This window comes from Aquarana catesbeiana, linkage group LG03, assembly GCF_042186555.1.
Source record: "Aquarana catesbeiana isolate 2022-GZ linkage group LG03, ASM4218655v1, whole genome shotgun sequence".
NCBI lineage: Eukaryota > Metazoa > Chordata > Amphibia > Anura > Ranidae > Aquarana > Aquarana catesbeiana.
The window spans coordinates 221,299,589-221,318,894 of NC_133326.1; the positions used below are offsets into that span (position 1 = coordinate 221,299,589).

Here is a 19,306-nt window from a genome sequence, read left to right on the forward strand (position 1 = left end):
CTTCCTCGGAACCAGCGGTGCTCCGTAATCGTTCAAGGGGCTACGCAAGTATGCAGGCCAAAAGATGCCATGCGGTGCTTGAGCTGGTGTGCTTGGGGGACAGGAGCCACACTGGGGTAGAGGTTCTGTCAGCTCTGCAGGGGCAGGTTCAGAGGTGGTTGACGCCACGCCAACTTAAGGCAGGAATGGTGGTTTGCGACAATGGCACCAACCTCCTCTCTGCCCTCCGACAGGGACAAATGACCCATGTGCCCTGTTTGGCTCACGTCCTTAACTTGGTGGTGCAGCGGTTCATGGGCAGGTACCCGGGCTTACAGGATGTCCTGAGGCAGGCCAGGAAAGTCTGTGTGCATTTCCGCCGGTCATATAATGCCAGTGCTCGGCTGACGGACCTCCAAAAGGAGTTTAACCTGCCCAAGAACCGCCTAATCTGTGACATGCCCACCAGGTGGAACTCAACGTTGGCCATGCTGCAGCGGCTGCACATGCAGCAGAGGGCCATCAATGAGTACCTGTGCGACTATGGCACCAGGACAGGGTCAGGGGAGCTTGTTTTTTTTTCCCCACGCCAGTGGGCCATGATCAGGGATGCATGCACTGTCCTGTCACCATTTGAGGAGGCCACGAGGATGGTGAGCAGTGACAGTGCATGCATCAGTGACACTGTCCCCCTTGTCCACCTGTTGGAGCACACGCTGCGTGGAATAATGGACAGGGCACTTGAGGCAGAACAGAGGCAGGAAGAGGAGGACTTCCTTAGCTCTCAAGGCCCCCTTTATCCAGACAGTGTTCCTGCGTGCCCGCCGATCACACAGGAAGAGGACGAGGAGGAAGAGGAGGAGGAGGAAGATTGTGTCAGTATGGAGGTGGAGCCTGGCACTCAGCATCAGCAGCAGTCTTTAAGGGATCAGTCCCAAGAAACACATGGACTTGTATGTGGCTGGGAGGAGGTGGCTGCGGACCATGTCGTCCTTAGTGACCCAGAGGACTCCGGACCGAATGCCTCAGCAAACCTACGCTGCATGGCCTCCCTGATCCTGCAAAGCCTGCGTAAGGATCCTCGTATTCGTGGTATCAAGGAGAAGGACCAATACTGGCTGGCAACCCTCCTTGATCCATGTTACAAGGGTAAGGTTGCGGACCTTATCTTGCCATCGCAGAGGGAGCAGAGGATGAAACATCTTAAGGAGGCCTTGCAGAAAGGTCTGTGCAACGCGTTCCCAGAGACTGGGAGGTTACAAACTCCTGTTTCTGGACAACGTGTTGCTGAGGCTTCGGTCAGTCAAAGAAGGAGCGGTGGAGAAGGTGGCCGTCTGACCGATGCGTTCAGACAATTTTTTGGTCCGCAGCCCCAAGGTATGATCGGTTCCAGCAACCATTGCCAGCGTCTGTTTTACATGGTGCAGGAATACCTAGGGGCAAGATCAGACTTGGACACCTTTCCCACCGAAAATCCTCTGGGTTACTGGGTCTTGAGGATGGATCACTGGCCAGAGCTTGCACAGTATGCAATTGAGCTACTGGCCTGTCCTGCATCCAGCGTTCTTTCGGAACGCACATTCAGTGCTGCTGGAGGCGTGGTAACCGATCACAGGGTGCGTCTGTCCACTGACTCGGTCGATCGACTGACCTTCATAAAAATGAATGAGTCTTGGATCACCACCAGCTACCAAGCACCTGATGCTGATGTAACCGAATAATTTTTTTTGAAATCTCAGATCCCTTCAAAGACTGCCTATGCTGATGCTGAGTGACTATCCCTGAGTAATTATCCTCTTCCTCCTCAATCATCACGCTGATAGCTTGTAAGAACATTTTTGGTTCTGGGTGCCACCACCAGTGCCTAAGGCACAATTTTTCAGTCCCTGTTTAACAGGGGCGTGTAATTACGATTTTTGATGTAATAATTTGCAGCAGGGCTCGTTCCTGCATTCCAACTAGAGTGTCTGTGAGGGGTTGCAGTGTTGTGGCACCAGCACCAGTGCCTAAGGCCCAATTTTTCAGCCCTTGTTTAACAGGGGCGTGTAATTACAATTTTTGATGCAATACTTTGCAGCAGGGCTCGTTCCTGCATTCCAACTAGAGTGTCTGTGAGGGGTTGCAGTGTTGTGGCACCAGCACCAGTGCCTAAGGCCTAATTTTTCAGCTCCTGTTCAACAGGGGCATGTAATTACAATTCTTGATCTAATATTTCACAGCAGAGCCCTGTGAGGGCTTACAGTGTTGTGGCCACAGCAACACCTAAGGTCCAAATTTCTGCTGAGTATATAGGGCAGGACCCTACTTTCAAACAACTAACTTACAAACGACTCCTACTTGCAAACGGAAGGAGACAACAGGAAGTGAAATCTACCCCTAGGAAGGGAAATTCTCTCCTGTAAGAGTTAATATGGGAAAAACATTTCTCCTTTCCACTGATGCTTTCCAATCCATTGGGACAAAAAGTGAGGTGAAATCTTCTGAAGAGGAGGAAAGACAGCAAAACAAATGTCACAGGGGTGATAACCCTTCCCTATGTTTTCCAAAAAGCTTAAAAAAGATTTTTTGGCTGGAGCTAAACACGTTAAAAATGTACCCGTTCAAAATTACAAAGAGATTCTACTTAACAACAAACCTACAGCCTGTATACTGCTGTTCAGAGTATATAGGGCCTGGTGGCCCCACACCTTTCCTTATTTTAATTTGGGTGCGGGGTTCCCCTTAATATCCATACAAGACCCAAAGGGCCTGGTAATGGACTGGGGGGTACCCATGCCGTTTGTCTCATTGATTTTCATCCATATTGCCAGGACCCGACATTACATTAAACCCGCAAGCAGTTTTAAATGAGATTTTTTCCTTTAAAAATGACATTTGGTGCAGGGACTGTTCTAAACACGGGAAACACGCGTCACTTTACAGGCATACTATAGACACCCCTCAGGTACGATATTTAAAGGAATATTTCACTTTTTTTTTTTTTTACTTTAAGCATCATTAAAATCACTGCTCCCGAAAAAACGGCCGTTTTTAAAAGTTTTTTTTGCATTGATACATGTCCCCTGGGGTAGGACCCGGGTCCCCAAACCCTTTTTAGGACAATACCATGCAAATTAGCCTTTAAAATGAGCACTTTTGATTTCGAACGTTCGAGTCCCATAGACGTCAATGGGGTTCTAACGTTCGTGCGAACTTTCGGTCCGTTCGCAGGTTCTGGTGCGAACCGAACCGGGGGGTGTTCGGCTCATCCCTAATCAGCAGTAAATAGGGAAAACATGTTGCCTTCTGCTAAGAAGGTTTCTTTACAGTCACAATAATGGAGCTCAAAAAAGTACTGGATAATGTTATCAAAACAATGTTATGCACATAGATAACTGTCAAATGCTTGTATGGATATATTTTGATCCAAAGCATTAATGTGACTGGCCTTGTAGGTCAGTTTTGCTTGAAAACTACAGGAGTTGTAAGATTTATGACATTGCAAGACGTCTAAAGTCATTCACACATACACTGTATACAGTACAAAAGTCAGAAACAAGCTCTCTGTTCAGTAAATAGTTGGTAGCTGCATATTTAAATAAGTCTTATTTTAGAACACTTTTGTGTACAATGTAAGATGGCAGGTACATGTTATCTTATACAGGCATTCCGCTACAAAGGATAGAGTTTGATATGCTATTTATATTCAGTGTATATTTTTCTCTTCTGAGGAATCTGCTATATGAAGGTTGTGCTGCAAGATATACAAGTGGTCATGCTATACCAAAATCCCCTACCCCTCTTCAGCTTCTATACATTTAGAAAATCAATACAAATAAATATACAGTTTTGCACAAGAAAACCGAAGTAGTACTCTATATCAGAACTCCTACCTGAAACAGGAAATACTGGAGCTGGAGGGCTGGAAATGACCCGTGGTGATGTGCTATCCTCCAAGTAAAAGTGGGCAGTCTGAAAGCATTTCCTGAAATATTATAAGCACTTAGTTATATAAATGCTGTGTAGGCTGCAATAAAATCAAAAGAACTACACTAAGTTCTGAATAAGCTTTTGCTAGTAAGCTGACATGCAAAATGAGTTTTCCCATTTATAAATGAGCCCTAAATTAATACAAAATTATTATAGTTAGCTTTTTAAATTACAATAATAGCTCAGGTTACTATATGATAATGATGGAATTACTCTAATACTTTTTACCTCATTCTTAGGACACATCTCTTAGCCTAAGAAAATTATAGAATATTAGAATAAATAATTCAACTTTATGATTATATTAAAACTTTGTAAAAATTATTGTATCTCTTTAGTCTATTTGGATACACTTGGAAAAGGGTTCTTCCATCAATGGGGATGGCTTCTCAGCTTTTGCATGCTTTAATAAACATAGGAATAAATATTTTTTTTCAGCTATGCATTGAATCCATGTTTAACGTAATCATCCAATCATGTACTGGCATTCCAATGTGAATAATTGGACTTGATATGAACATAGGTTTACTGACTAAAATAAAAAGAATATTCTTTTAATAAATAACTTTCTACATGCAGTCTTCTAAAATATCTGCCTTCCACAGTATGCTGCTATCACTGTGAAAGTAGGAATTGTTAAGAGGGGATATGGTCATTGTCCCCTAACTTTTGTGATGTCTGACAGCAGTGTCTACACTGCACTGTCACTGGAGATCGTACATCTAGATTACCTGTTTACCTGATTACCTGAAAAGAGCAGCAATGGCTGGCAGACTAAAATGGCTAGACTGTGTCCTTTTCTCCCCAAGCTGTACATAGTACATAATGTAAGACTATACAGTATGTATTTAGGTTGACATTCTAATAATTGTATACAATTACATATATGTATGTATATATTATATGTAATATGAAAATGAGGGTTTAGCCACAATCTTTTTTTCATTAGGTTTTTACTATGAACAAAAACAAAAAAACAGTTTGTATCTTTATATCAATGTACTGATGGTATTAATGAATGCATAACTTCTTGTCATTATTATCTTTTATACTGTACTCTATTTGGTGACCATCATTCACATTGCTAATTCAAGCCATGACAATAGATATGTGAAGCTAAGGGGTTTACTGGGGTAAAATTAATTGCTCAAAATAAGCTACAACCCAGAAACGTCCCATTGGGTATCTCTGTGTTGTGCAATGTGAATATGCTCTGGGAAGTATCAAAAAAATAAGAACCATTGAGCTAGAAATGGAGAGTTAATACAGCTCAGACTCTCAGGCAGCCGGAGCTCAAAGACAGTAAATCAAGCCCATAGATTCTGTCTATAATGTAAAAATTTTATTTAAAGTGAACTGTTGATAAATACTACCTTACTTTTTTAGCTTGTACTCGATTATGTTGTCTGTGCCCCACTGGGGAGATTTCCTTCCACTTCCTGTCCTATAGACTTTACAGGAAGATAATAAAATCTCTTCAAAGTAAAGGCAAAGGCCCTTAGACTGTTGTCACCAGAACAACCAGAAGATGTTTTAATGAGAACATCTTAGATTTCTCATCGCTTTCTGTCCCTTTGACAATGGTCTCCAGGAAAAACTAAGAACGTAAACCTGGCAGGAACCCTGATGGTAATAAACGCCTTTTAGGGTTTTAACACTTCCACAGTTTAACCAAAAGTAAATAAAAAAACAAAAAACTATTTGGCTATACATAAACTTACAAACTTAATTGTATAGAAGTGGCCTACTGAACTGGCAAAATGGTTTTTGATAGAGTAAAAAAAAAACACATAAAAGTATAAAGTTGAATGTTCTAAATATAACAAATACATTCAATGAACCCCTAGTTCTGTTCCAGGTTTCCTCTTTAGTCACTCTGGCTGTAATTTGTAAAGGCAAAACTTTCTCACTGCTCACCCTGAGCCCGGGGAATGAAGAAATGCTTGGAACATGGAACAGTGAGGGAATTAACTCTAGGGCTTCCCATTCAAATTACTCACACTAACACCATTTCAGGTATTAAAAATATTATGGCAGAAGATTTACCAGTTACATTTGCCATATTAGAAAATAGGGTTTTACAATTAGTAGTTTTGGTAGGGAGCCCCAGGAGTCACTCCTTCAATGTTCATACCCTCCTAAAACTCTTCTCCCGCTAAAGCTCCTTTGCCAGTTCACCAAAAAAAAAAAAGTTGAAAATCTACCTAACCAACAGGAAGTGGTGGGTACTTTGCAAACTCTCATGCAGACACCTACGCATGGGCATCGGGTTGTCAGGAAGCCTGAAACACATAAGTGTCCAGCTCCAGGTATGGAGCAAATTTGGGGTGGTGCGGCAATGCAGTAGACCTAATGCTCACTACCTACTTGCAATCAGGATACCAGCCTGCATGCCTGATATGCTCTGATGACACTTTTTTGAAAATAGAACTAAAGATATAATAACACAGGAACAACTGTTAGAAACAATGGGGGGGATTAACTAAAGGCAAAAAAAGCTGTTCACTTTGCAAGAGAATTTTCTCTTAGCTTAGTGATTGAGGTGAATCTCTGCTTATTTCCATCATCCACATCAGCCAAACTGCTGTTTTTATTATTTTATCTGCAAGTGATTGAGTATTCTTTGCAAAGTGTATTTTCCAGTAGGAAACTTTCCCTTTCAAATTGGAAAGCCTATTTGCCATTAGTATACCAATCCCAATGGGTCTAAGTGTGTCTCCATAGGGAATAATTGTAATCTCATATAAAAATAATGATTTTCTACATCAGACTGGTGTATGCAGTGTAAGTAAAGATTTTTAGTCAATGTGTGGTGATTGTAACTTTTGCAAATGTAAGTTTATTTGGTGAATTTGCACTTGACCTTTCTTAGAAAATGCGCTATATAAATTGGATAAAATATTTGCTAATGAATGTGCAGCAAATGCACAATGAATATTTGGTAAACGTGATAGTATGAAAAGAATGTGGGGTATGAGAAAAAAAAAAAACATTTATTTTACATTTTCTTTTTTAGCTAATAAACTGCTCTCCTGTTTATAACTTAATTATTCCCTTGATCAAAACATCCATATTACTAATGTAATCATAACAAACATTTCCCTTCTATCTTCATTACCTGAATACCTATGAAAAGGATGAAATAGTTTGATAACTGCAATTATAGATTAAACATCATTCCATGTGCTGCTCATGGATAAAGCTATGTACATAATCCCTGTCAATTAGGATGCAACTATATAAATTCAATGTACAACATCTGGTTTTGTGATTCTTGTAGGCAGGTATTTCCATCTGTTTCATATAAGAGGTGAACAACATCAGGCTTATGTGTTAAGTGTGAATTACTAATTATCACTTGATTAAAATTATGAAAGTGCTGATTGCTGGAAACACACAGATATACAGTAGTGCCCATCAATCAATAATGTAAAATATTACCAAATCTGCATATATCAAACCGACAAGTGTAATTGAGACTGATGATGCATGAGTGAAAATTCGAAGTGTCTGCAAAGACCACCAATAATGTAGAGTTTTTGATTGTTATGAACACCATATGATATAATATTCTGCATGGTTGGACCAGTGGCAAAAAAGAAAAATGCTAATAAATGTCTTTTTTTTGGTTGGACTCTAGTGTTATAAAACAGCAGCACTTTAGTTTACATCTTCATGCACATCTTGAAGTGTTCTTCTGCCTTTCTAATGGATGAAAGCTGTGTTAATGCAAAAAAAATAAAATAAAAAATAAAAGCATGATCCAAATCTCTCCAGTGGGGAATAAAGAAATCCTTCCTTATCCCCTAAGAGGCAATGGGATATCCCCTGCATTCATTACCCCTGGCATTACCTCTAAAAATTAGTATCCAGTAATACGGTAATTTGTGCATTTAGGAATGCATCCACCTCTTTTTTAAAACAATCTTTTGAGCTGGTCAGAACTAGTTCTTGAGGGAGTCCATTGTATATTTTCACAGCTCTAACTGTGACAAAGCTGTTCTGTATGTGAAGGTTAAATCTTTTTTCCTTCAGATGTAAAGAGTGCCCCTTGTCCTCTGTAATGACCTGAAAGTGAATAACTACAACAAGTTCACTAGATGGACCCCTTATGTATTTATACATGTTGATCATATCCCTCTTTAGGCTGGGTTCATACTAGTGCAAATTGGATGCAGGTTTCCTCTCTATGGAGCCGGTTCACATATCTCCGCAGCGGCTCCGGTGCGATTTGCACAGGAGCGCTGTGAGTCTTTTGGTCCATTTCAGGTCCGAATTCAGCCAAAAATTCGGGTTCACATCAGACCTAAAAACGGTAAACGAGGACGCACCGGACTCCTGCAGTGAGCCGCTACGTGCTCATATGTGAACCCAGCCTCAATCTCCTCCCCCTAAGAGAGAATACATTTTGTTCAGATACTCTTTCCTTATAGCTCAGCTTCTCCATGCCTCTTATCAGTTTGGTTGCTGTTCACTGAACTTTCTCCAGTTCTCCAATGTCCTTTATGTGAACTGGTGCCCAAAACTGAACTGCATATTCTACTTACTATTACTTACTATTACCTAGGACTTACTATTGATTTGTGCAGGGGCAAAATGATGCCTCTCCCTGGAGTCTATACCACTTTTAATGCAAGAAAGTATTTTGCTAGCTTTAGAAACTGCAGCTTGGCATTGCATGCTATTATTAAAGGATAAGTTCACCTTTGGAACATGTTACATGCTCAACTTGTATTTAGGGTGGAGCATGTAACATGTTCCAGTTCCTGCCTCCTCTCCCCCCGTTCCCCCCTCCCCGTGACACCGGACAGGGGATCTTCTCTCGCATCCACTGTCAGAATTTGAAAACAGAGTGGCAATGCGTGGGCTCGACCCAGACGGCCATATTACTCAGTCACAGAATTCCACCTCCACAGTCAATGGCTTGTAGTTCTCAATGAACCTCGCGGGTGCTGGGGAGTGTCTCTGTAGCTCATTGATTCTTCCTGCCATTCGAAAACTGTCTGTCCCTACAAGATATGGGCAGACAGCTGTACCGAGGATCCTGGCATTGCATCCACGATCTGATATTCACGGATGCAATGCCTTACAGACTGCAGAGTAAAAAACGAATTAATGCACAAATTACCTGCAAAAAGATGTGCATTTGCAATTTTTTTGTAAAAAGGGAATTTATCCCTTAAAGCTGAACCCTGGGCAAATTTTGTCCTGCATGTTTTTGTCTAGGGGATTAAAGAGCCAAGATGTACTCACCTAATTCTCCGATCCTCCCAGCGCAAGAACTGACCATGCAGCTCCTGCCCCCCACCTAGCTGTTTAGAGGTCTTGTGCAGTTGACTGTTCCTGACGTAACCACATCGACAGACCGGCTCTGGATGTGAAGATGTTAGGAACAGTCCACCACTGGGTGTGGGGAGTGCCATTTTCTGAGAAATTAAGGATTGGTTAATTATAGGCTCTGTGTTCACCCCTAGACAAAACAGTTAACTCATGCAGTGTGGGCCTGAGCCCCACTGCATGGAAACATTTTTTATCCGGAGTTGGAATTTAAAGGGGTTGTAAACCCTTGTGTTTTTTCACCTTAATGTATCCTATGCATTAAGGTGAAAAAACTTCTGACACTGACCAACCCCCCTAGCCCCCCCCGTTTTACTTACCTGAGCCCGTTCGTTTCCTCGGCTGAGACGTTCTCTTCCTCTCTGCCCGTTGTCTCAGCTCTTGATTGAATAGATTAATAGCAGCGCCGCCATTGGCTCCCGCTGCTGTCAATCAAATCCAATGACGCGGGCGCCGGGGGGCAGGGACGAGTCCCGCTTTCTGTGTGTATACATGCAGAAGCAAGATTCGGCAGCGCGCCCGCACGGATGTCCACCAAGGAGAGCACTTCTCCAACCTACACATCTGTTGCGGGGAGGAGCTACCAGCACCGCCGGGGGACCCCAGTAGGTTTTAAGATAGCAGTACAAATAAAATAACATTGCGAGTCCAGTGCTAATTTTTCACTTTCCTCAACTATCTGGTAGGGGTGTCTGGTTGAACAGAATTACAAATCTTTAGCAAGTAAGACATTTAACATAGATGAAGCTCAATTCTATATTTAGCTGCTTGCCTGAAGCTTAGTTTGTTTTCTACCTCATTTTTATTTTTATTCATGCACTTGCATTGCGTATGTATATGTATGTTGTATAACATGTACTGTACCTGCTTTAGAAAATATTGTTTACAATGTACTTACACTTTTTATTTAAGGCTTTTACATACATATATAGGTAAGAAACCAGAATACTTACCGCCAGTATATTAGAATACCAACAAGAACCACAAGACAAATAAAGGTCAAGGATGACACGATCACAAGTGGTATAATTGTCTTCTCTCGTGATTCCAGACCTTCTGCTAGACCAACACGAGACTCATGGCTACTATTACTTGCCTCTGTAGTCAGAGAAAATGGAAATCATCCGTATTTATATAGCAGCAGAAATACATTGTCAAACATGTTTGTGTGTAGGTAGATTTATCAAGCAGTGAAAACACTTATCTTTCTGGGAGTAGAGAAACAATTGCATTGAATGTTCTCTCTCCTCAGTAAATTACTGAGATGTTTGCTTGGTGTCTAATGTTTTCATGTCAGGACAATGGGGAGTATTGGATTTTGTGACTGTTTTTTCTACTTACCTTCTTGTACAAACATAACAGAAATCCACGCACTTTAAAATATTTTGTAAGTTACTATGCTACCATACTATGCTAGCATGAGAAACAATTGATAATATGACATTTAAATGGGGTGGTGTTAGGTACACTGCTATCCTGGATAGAAGTATTATACTAGATTTATCCAAAAGACATAACCCCTGCTGTAAATAAGAATGCTCTAAAGTGGCACATAGGTGATATAAAGGTCCTTGCACAATAAAAAGACATACCTAAAATACAATTTTCTCAGATTTTCTCAAAACAATGGTCAGAAAACATTGGCTTATGGATTTTATAATAAAAAGGCACCTCAACATAACTCTACTCTGTTATTCTTTCTACCACTGTTTCTCCTGTTTATCTTGTGTTGTTATAAGCCATTTCAAAGCAAGACAGCTCACTTGCCTTGCCTTTTAGAAGGCTTTTTCTCCTGCATATTAGAAACAATCCCATATGTTTAAATATTCAGTGTATGTTTAATTCAAATTAGAATACATATACACTATATATAGGAGTTTGCATGTTCTCCCTGTGCGTGCGTGGGTTTCCTCTGGGTACTCCGGTTTCCTCCCACACTCCAAAGACATGCTGGTTGGTTAATTGGCTTCAGTCTGAATTGGCCCTAGTGTATGAATGTGAGTTAGGGATCTTAGATTGTAAGCTCCTTGAGGGTAGGGACCGATATGAATGTACAATGTATATGTAAAGCACTGCGTAAATTGACAGCACTATATAAGTACCTTAAATAATAATATTAATAATATATTACCAAATGTATTGTGAGGCCTGCCTTTACAAGCACATGAACTTTAATGGTATCCCAGTCTTAGTTCGTAGGGTTCAAATATTGAGTTGGCCCACCCTTTGCAGCTATAACAGTTTCATCTCTTCTGGGAAGGCTGTCCACAAGTTTTAGGAGTGTGTCTATGTGAATGTTTGATCGTTATTACAGAAGCGCATTTGTGAGGTCAGGCACTGATTTGGACAAGAAGGCCTTGATCATGGGATACCATTAAAGTTCAGGTGTGTGTAAAGGTAGGTGTCCAAAAACTTTTGGTAATACCACGTATATGAGATATACTTCGCTAGTTTTTGTTTTGGCTATTTGCATAAAGCAGTTGTACTTTGATTATTTAAAAAATGTAATGTGCATGAAAACTACAAGATGCTTTTAGATAAGCCTCCCTATTCTCTGTTCTGGCTCTATGGGACACCCTTTTTAATGGAATTAGGCCTGTTGTCATGCTGTTTTTGTGACACATGTACTGTAATCGTGCAAGCCAAAACTAGGACTCTTGTTAGTTTTAAACCCACCCAATTTATAACCATATTCTCTATAAACACCCTGTTACACCTTGACGATACCCAGTTTTGGGAAAGTCCCAACCCCAGATGTTTTCATTTTGGACTGTTGGCAAGTCAATTTCAAGCTCACCCAAGCACTTCTAATTTACCTTATATAGCTTAACACTGGTCAAAATCTTTATTGCTTATGTTTATAAAACAATATATATTGTACTAGACAGAGCACAAACTTTGTCATTTTATTGCCCCTAGTGTCCATAGTGAGCAGGATTGGCCTTACTTTCTATCAACAAAGAAAGTGATAGTACATCCCTCCAACGGGGACACAAATAAAATCAAAATTTTCAGTATTGCAAGGAAGAATTATGCCGCATACACACGAGCGGACTTTTCGAGTGGACTGGTCCGACGGACAATTTGACCGTGTGTGGGCTTCATCGGACCTGCAGCGGACTTTTTTGGTCGAAAATCTGATGGACTTTAGATTTGGAACGTGCTTCAAATCTTTCCGATGGACTCGAGTCCGGTCGAAAAATCCGTGCGTATGTATGCTAGTTCGACGGACAAAAACCGACGCTAGGGCAGCTATTGGCTACTGGCTATCAACTTCCTTATTTTAGTCCGGTCGTACGTCATCACGTATGAATCCGTCGGACTTTGGTTTGATTGTGTGATTGGCAAGTCCGGTCGTTAGACAGTCCATCGAAAGTCGTCGTAACTCCGTTGAAAGTCCGTCGGAAAGACCGTCGGACCTTTGTTGTCGAAAAGTCCCACCGTGTGTACGCGGCATTAGAGCTCTTTACAATGTTTTTATTGCTGTCCATGACTTGGAGGTGTCAGAATGGAAAATATTCCTATTTTGACTCCTCCATGTAGTGACAAGGAAGGGTCTCTCATTTCTGCATCTTAAATTATCCCCATGGGTCAGAACCATCGAAACGCACCAATTCTCCAAATCCAATAACACTTTTCAAATAAATACACTGCAACGCTCTAAAACAAGGAACATATGTTGAAAAAGAATCCCATGTTTAAAAATCTTCACACATAGTATGAGAAATGTTACAGAACATCAACCCCATCAAATATATTTCTAAACAATGATGTCTCTACCACACATTGTCATTATGGTGCCAATTATATGGCTACTTAATACTTATAAAATCCACAGGCAAGAATCCAATGCATTTCAGTCAAATTCACTTCTTCAGGGGAAAAGGGGGCTCTGATTAGTTCTCAATCTGCCTCCTAGTGGCCGCTCAAGGCCACTAGGACCATGCTGCACATATATAGAACTTGAAACAGAGGAGAAGTCACAGGAAATTTGGGTGGAAAATCAAAACCCTTATGGGATGCTTACGATGACATGCTTTCTCAGGATTTTTCAATCAACTTGTTTGCAACCATCAAATGATTTATCTGACCATAAAGACTACTGTGGCCAGGATGATCTTTATTACAAGTTCAATCCCAGCTGTTATGGGTGGGTTTACCTTGGATTGAGAACTAATCAGAACATATCATCCCCTTTTTGCCCAGGTGAAGCCAGTTTGAGCAAAACGCATTGGGTTTTTGTCTGTGGATTATTCATTGATATTGAAGTGATTGTAAAGTCTCGTTTTTGTTTTCAATAAAAATAACAAACATGTTATACTTACCTGCTGTGTGCAGTGGATTTTGGACCCTCCTCTTCTCGGGTTCCCTCTCCTGCGCTCCTGGCCCCTTCCTCCTGTTGAGTGCCCCCACAGCAAGCAGCTTGCTATGGGGGCACCCAAGCTGAGTCACAGCTTCCTGTATTCATTCAGACATGAAGCTGCGGCCTGGCCTCACCCCCTCTCTCTTCTGATTGGATAGCTGACTTTGATTGACAGCAGCGGCAGCCAATGGCTTAGCCAATCAGGAGGGAGGGGGGCCAAGGGGGGCTGTTGTATACAGAAGGCTTTTTATCTTAATGCATAGAATGCATTAAGATAAAAAACCTTCTGATTTTACAACTCCTTTAAATCGCCATGTAATTTGCACCATATTGACAAACATCATTGTTTAGAAAGATATATGATGGGGTTAATGTCTTGTAACATTTCTCATACTATGTGTGAAGGATTTTTTAAAATGGTGTTTTTGTACCCCTTTAATTTTTAGATTTTTAAATAAAGGAGAGTCTTTTTTAACATGTGTTGATTTTCTTTCTGAGAGCCCACCCACCAGAAAATCCTCGTTTTAGAGTATTGCAGTGTATTCAGCTATTTGAAAAGTGCATCCTCGTCCTAACCAACAGCAGGACCTTTGTCCACCACCATTTACATTTTCTACTTGGACTAAAGTCCTTTTTCAGAAAATATAGAGCTTGTGTCTATAAAACAACACATAACTACATTTGTCAACTTTCTTGAATAAACTGCATTTCTTCATTTAAGCAAAACTGTACATTTTACTGAGAAGAATTGGGTTAATGAATAGCTTATTGCATTACACAACATGCTGCATCAGAGTCAAGAGCATAATACTACCATAAATTAAAACAGAATCACAATGTAAGTTAGTTTGAAAAACAAACACTGGTCTAAAACATGCATACATTCATTACTATTCTGCATAAATATCATACTTATATATATATATATATGATATTCATTTATTAGTCCATGCAAATCATGCTTATACAACATGCTATGGCAATCAATATATGATGTTATACTGCACACTGGTTCTAAAATGAATGGCTATACACACCCATTTAAGCTGTGCAGTCATTTCATTCATTTTGAGTAAAAGTTTATTCACAATCACATCATCTCCCTCATCTCTTTTCGGTTATTGTAACTCTAGAGAGATGGAGATGAGGGAGATATGCCAATCCAAGCTGTGCTTGTGTTTTCCTTTTTTTTAATACTATTTTTGTATATACTGTATATCTACATCTATCTATCTATCTATCTATCTATCTATCTATCTATCTATCTATCTATCTATATATATATTAAATATATAATCCAATGTATAAAAGTTATGGAGCACCAGTCTTTCTGCTTCTTTTTTTTCACAGTTTCAACAGTTTCGGGCAACAGTGCCCTTCCTCATGTTCACCAGAGCTTGTAGAAGGACAGTGTTGCCTGAAACTGTTGGGATTTTGAATAAAAAGAAGCAGAACAACGAGTGTTCCACCCCCTTTAACTTTGTTTCTAAACTTAAAGGGTTGTCTTTAGACTTCTCTGGTATATTAACATATGCCATGACCCAAAACTGTGTCTATATTTAGAAGCTATCCATGGGGACTATATGGAGCACTATCTCACCTCTATTTTAGTCAAAATATGTTTTTCTTTTTTCTTTTTTGCTGTGATAAAAAGCCTTAAGAAAACTACAAGCACACGTAAGGTGATAGACATACAGTGGATAAGATACAGCCAGTGATCTTTACACATCTGGACATATTTCACATATTGATGGGCTTAATGGTGGACATGGTGTGGAATGTGCATGCAGTTATCTGAAAAGCCTATTTTCACAAAAGCGATTATGTATGAGACTGAGGACATGCGGTGATATCTACACACCAAGTCTACATGTCATGGAACACAGCCATTTATTGTACATGTATGAAAATGACGCACCTTGATTAGAAAACTCTTCATGGCATCAGAAAATAGGATGTGGTTCATGGGGCATGTGTGGTTTGGGAAAGAAAGGAGATCATAACTGTTCCTTTTTGACAGTGTAAGCTGTTTTATAACTTACATGCAGCTTATTGTATAAAGGCGTTTCTTTAGCCCTTTCAGCATATTTAAAGTGATATTAAGGAGGCATGGCAAGCTAATTATAGGGGCAAGGTGAACGGAAACTATCCACTCTAGTGAAATGTCAATTCCTTTTTTTTTTTTAAACCAAATTTTTATTTATTTAACATTTATACTAGGCTAAGGATTTGCTCATTGAGAACGAATCATTTCTGTAGTAGTTAGGGGAATGGCCGGCTGAATAGTATTGGTGTTATAAAGCATCTGGATTTATGTTGTTTGCTTTTTTTCAAAAGAATGCCTTTACTGCTTACTGAAAATCTGTATTGAAAGAAATATTGGTGCATGTCATTGCTGACCTCCGTCTGCATACTAGCTCTGGGCCAGTAACTCAGAAACAAGGGAAAATTAGCATGACAACCAGACAAATAGCATTTTCAGAGGGTAGGGCAGCATTGGTAGCCTACATACTTCTCTCAGCACAGGTTTCCTCTAAAGTGTACAGTATATAGATCTTTAATCTATTTTTCAGTATGTTGGGAATCATGTCTTTCTGTACACAAGTTTCTTAAGTTTCCTACCTGAAAACTTCCTGTTGTGAGCTGACAAGTGTAACCTCTATCAATTAGCAACAGAGCTGTCAGCCTACCATGTGCATGTCTTCAGTTGGCTGTGGGGCTGCCTGGCAAGTCTACAGGAGGCTAATTGTGAAGCAATGGCTTAGTGATGTCAACCTGCAACAGGATGTGCTGCTACTAGCAGGATCTCTAAGCACAAAAAAAATTGTTTATGAAAACTATATACATTGAAGCAATGATGCCAAAGATAATGGGAAAACAGATTTATGCCCCGTACACATGATCAGAATTTCTGATTGGAAATGTTGGATGTGAGCTTGTTGGCGGAAAGTTCGACCGTGTGTATGCTCCATCGAACATTTGTTGTCAGACTTTCCACCAACAAATGTTGGCTAGCGGGTTCTCAAATTTTCCACCAACAAATTTTTGTAGTCAGACTTTCCAATCCTGTGTGCACAAGTCCATTGCACAAAAGTCCACGCATGCTCGGAATCAATTACGAGCTGGAAGCGCTCGGTCTTGTAAAATTAGCGTCAGTAATGGAGACATCACATACGTCTTGTACGTCACTACGTTCGTAATTGTTGGCCAACATTTGTGTGACTGTGTGTATGCAGGACAAGTTGAAGCCAACAACCTTCGAACAAAAATCCATGGTTTTGTTGTCGGAAAGTCCGATCGTATGTACGGGGCATAAGGGTTACATACATTTTAACAAGAAAAAAATGACCATTGATACGGTTTCCATAGTATGTTTTTTAAAGCGTTTGTTACCCCAACACTTCATATTCCTGATATGTGCATGATGTACCATGTACTTGTATGAGAAAGTCGACTGTTCTCTTTGTATTGTTTTCTTTATGCAAAATCCCTGGTGTTCCTGCAAGTCCCCTTGCTTTCCTGTTAAAAACTGACCACACTAAGCAGGAGAGCACACCGTGATAATTTCTATAGCTGTGTTGGGAACTCAGTATGCTCTTCTCCAATGATCAGACTTGTCCTGACATGCCCCTGCTGCACAGCCATTCACTGGGAAGTTCAGTGTGCTGCTGTTTCTCCTCTCGCAGCTCTTATGCAGCTGAGAACAGAGGGAATGTGATCACTTATACAAAAGGGAAAAACTGTAATTATAATGTTTTTTTTTTTTATATCTACACAAAAAACGTTTTGCATTTCATTTCTATTTATACTAAATGGGTTGTTTACAAGGTGATCTTTTACAATCACTTTATTATTTACTTTGTCAATGAATAGTCTATTCAAAACCCCTTAATAAAGTGATTCTCTGTGAAACATTAACATATATATTTGCCAGCTCCATCCTGTTTAAAGAATGGCAAAAATAGTAAAAAAACAAAAAATGTTTGACAAAACATATAGGATAATATGATGGAGGTTGTATGACTGGAATTGATATAATGGTGTTTTAAATGATATGGTGAACAATAAAATTATTTGTATTTGTATATAACAAATTTGAAATTCTGGGGTACCGCAAAACTCCACCTAATCTTGGTTCCCCCTTTTTTTCTTTTTTCTTTGTCTCCCTGTTTTTTATGATCTAATGATTGCCCACACAATTTTGAATCAGATTTGGAAAACATAGCGGATAAAAGACAGATTCACTCAGAGCCAGCTTTGCTAGTTTCCAGCTATTTTAAAAACAATTTGTATTGAATGCTAGGGGTTTATAATAATAGGGACCCAGCAGCACCAAGAAGACCCTTTTTGTCTATCTGTATAATTATCCATCCAAGAAGTAAAACAAATTTGAAAATGATTAAGAATAATAATGGTTATATATTTCAGAATGATAAAGTTTATTCATTTTTAGAGGCATGTGTTTTTTATGGGAAATTCTCAGGCTCATTTAACTAATGAAAAAGGGAAATTACCCCTTATCTGACCAATAAATGGGAGTCTGCCATTGGTCATTAGTAATAGTGCTTGGAAAACAGGACATTATAATGTTGGTTTAACCTCCAAGGGAATACTAAAAGACCATGTGTAATAAAATAAAATAGTACCCTCTTACTGTATGACTTGTTTAGTAGCAAATGTGCTTAAAAAAGTCTCAGATTTAACCTTAAAAAGAGAAATTTAAGGGTGCCTTTGGTGACTTTTTTTAAAAGTTGGAGGTTCCCTGGCTGACATGGTCATACAATAGTTTTACAGCTTTATGGGTCTGTGACCCAGAACAAGCATATAGACAGTGAAGTCAAAGATCTGATTACATGCTTGTTCTGAATCACGGTTAAAGACAAATTGACACCATGAGAGCCAAGGCACTAGCAGACCAGCTTAAGAGGGTCATTAACACTTATGCCCCGTACACACGGTCGGACTTTGTTCGGACATTCCGAGAACAAAATCCTAGGATTTTTTCCGACGGATGTTGGCTCAAACTTGTCTTGCATACACACGGTCACACAAAGTTGTCGGAAAATCCGATCGTTCTAAACGCGGTGACGTAAAACACGTACGTCGGGACTATAAACGGGGCAGTGGCCAATAGCTTTCATCTCTTTATTTATTCTGAGCATGCGTGGCACTTTGTCCGTCGGATTTGTGTACACACGATCGGAATTTCCGACAACGGATTTTGTTGTCGGAAAATTTTATCTCCTGCTCTCCAACTTTGTGTGTCGGAAAATCTGATGGAAAATGTCCGATGGAGCCCACACACGGTCGGAATTTCTGACAACAAGGTCCTATCACACATTTTCCATCGGAAAATCCGACCGTGTGTACGGGGCATTAGGGGTTTTTACGCTCATTAACACATGTGCGAAGGTTTACCATTGTTTTAAAGCTGCTAGTTTACGTATATGTGTTGCATTGACATGCATAGGCCAAAAAAAGTTCATATCCATTTTCTCAATCCTCAATGTGCGTTAAAAGAGGCCTTTGCTAGAAATGGCAGAACATTTCAATGCATGAGAAGGAATCTGTCTAAAATAATAAAAAAACAATGAAAATGGAGACAAATAGGTAGGTCTGAAGCCAGCCTCATTTTACAATGAGATTGCGCTGACATCT

General features: G+C 40.0%; 1 protein-coding gene across 6 annotated transcripts in view; it reads right to left on the reverse strand.

The window, feature by feature from the left end:
- The window catches only part of PTPRZ1 (protein tyrosine phosphatase receptor type Z1), a 375,560-nt gene that overhangs the window by 111,168 nt on the left and 245,086 nt on the right, over positions 1 to 19,306 (reverse strand). For 4 of the 6 annotated variants that reach the window (XM_073619802.1, XM_073619801.1, XM_073619800.1 and 1 more), the window contains 2 exons: positions 10,239 to 10,383; positions 3,852 to 3,943 (listed from right to left, as the gene is read on the reverse strand). In XM_073619802.1, coding sequence (XP_073475903.1) covers positions 3,852 to 3,943; positions 10,239 to 10,383 — 237 coding nt within the window. Of the gene's footprint in view, positions 1 to 3,851; positions 3,944 to 10,238; positions 10,384 to 15,566; positions 15,582 to 19,306 lie in introns of all 6 variants that reach the window. The other 2 variants (XM_073619797.1, XM_073619798.1) reach the window with 1 other exon arrangement.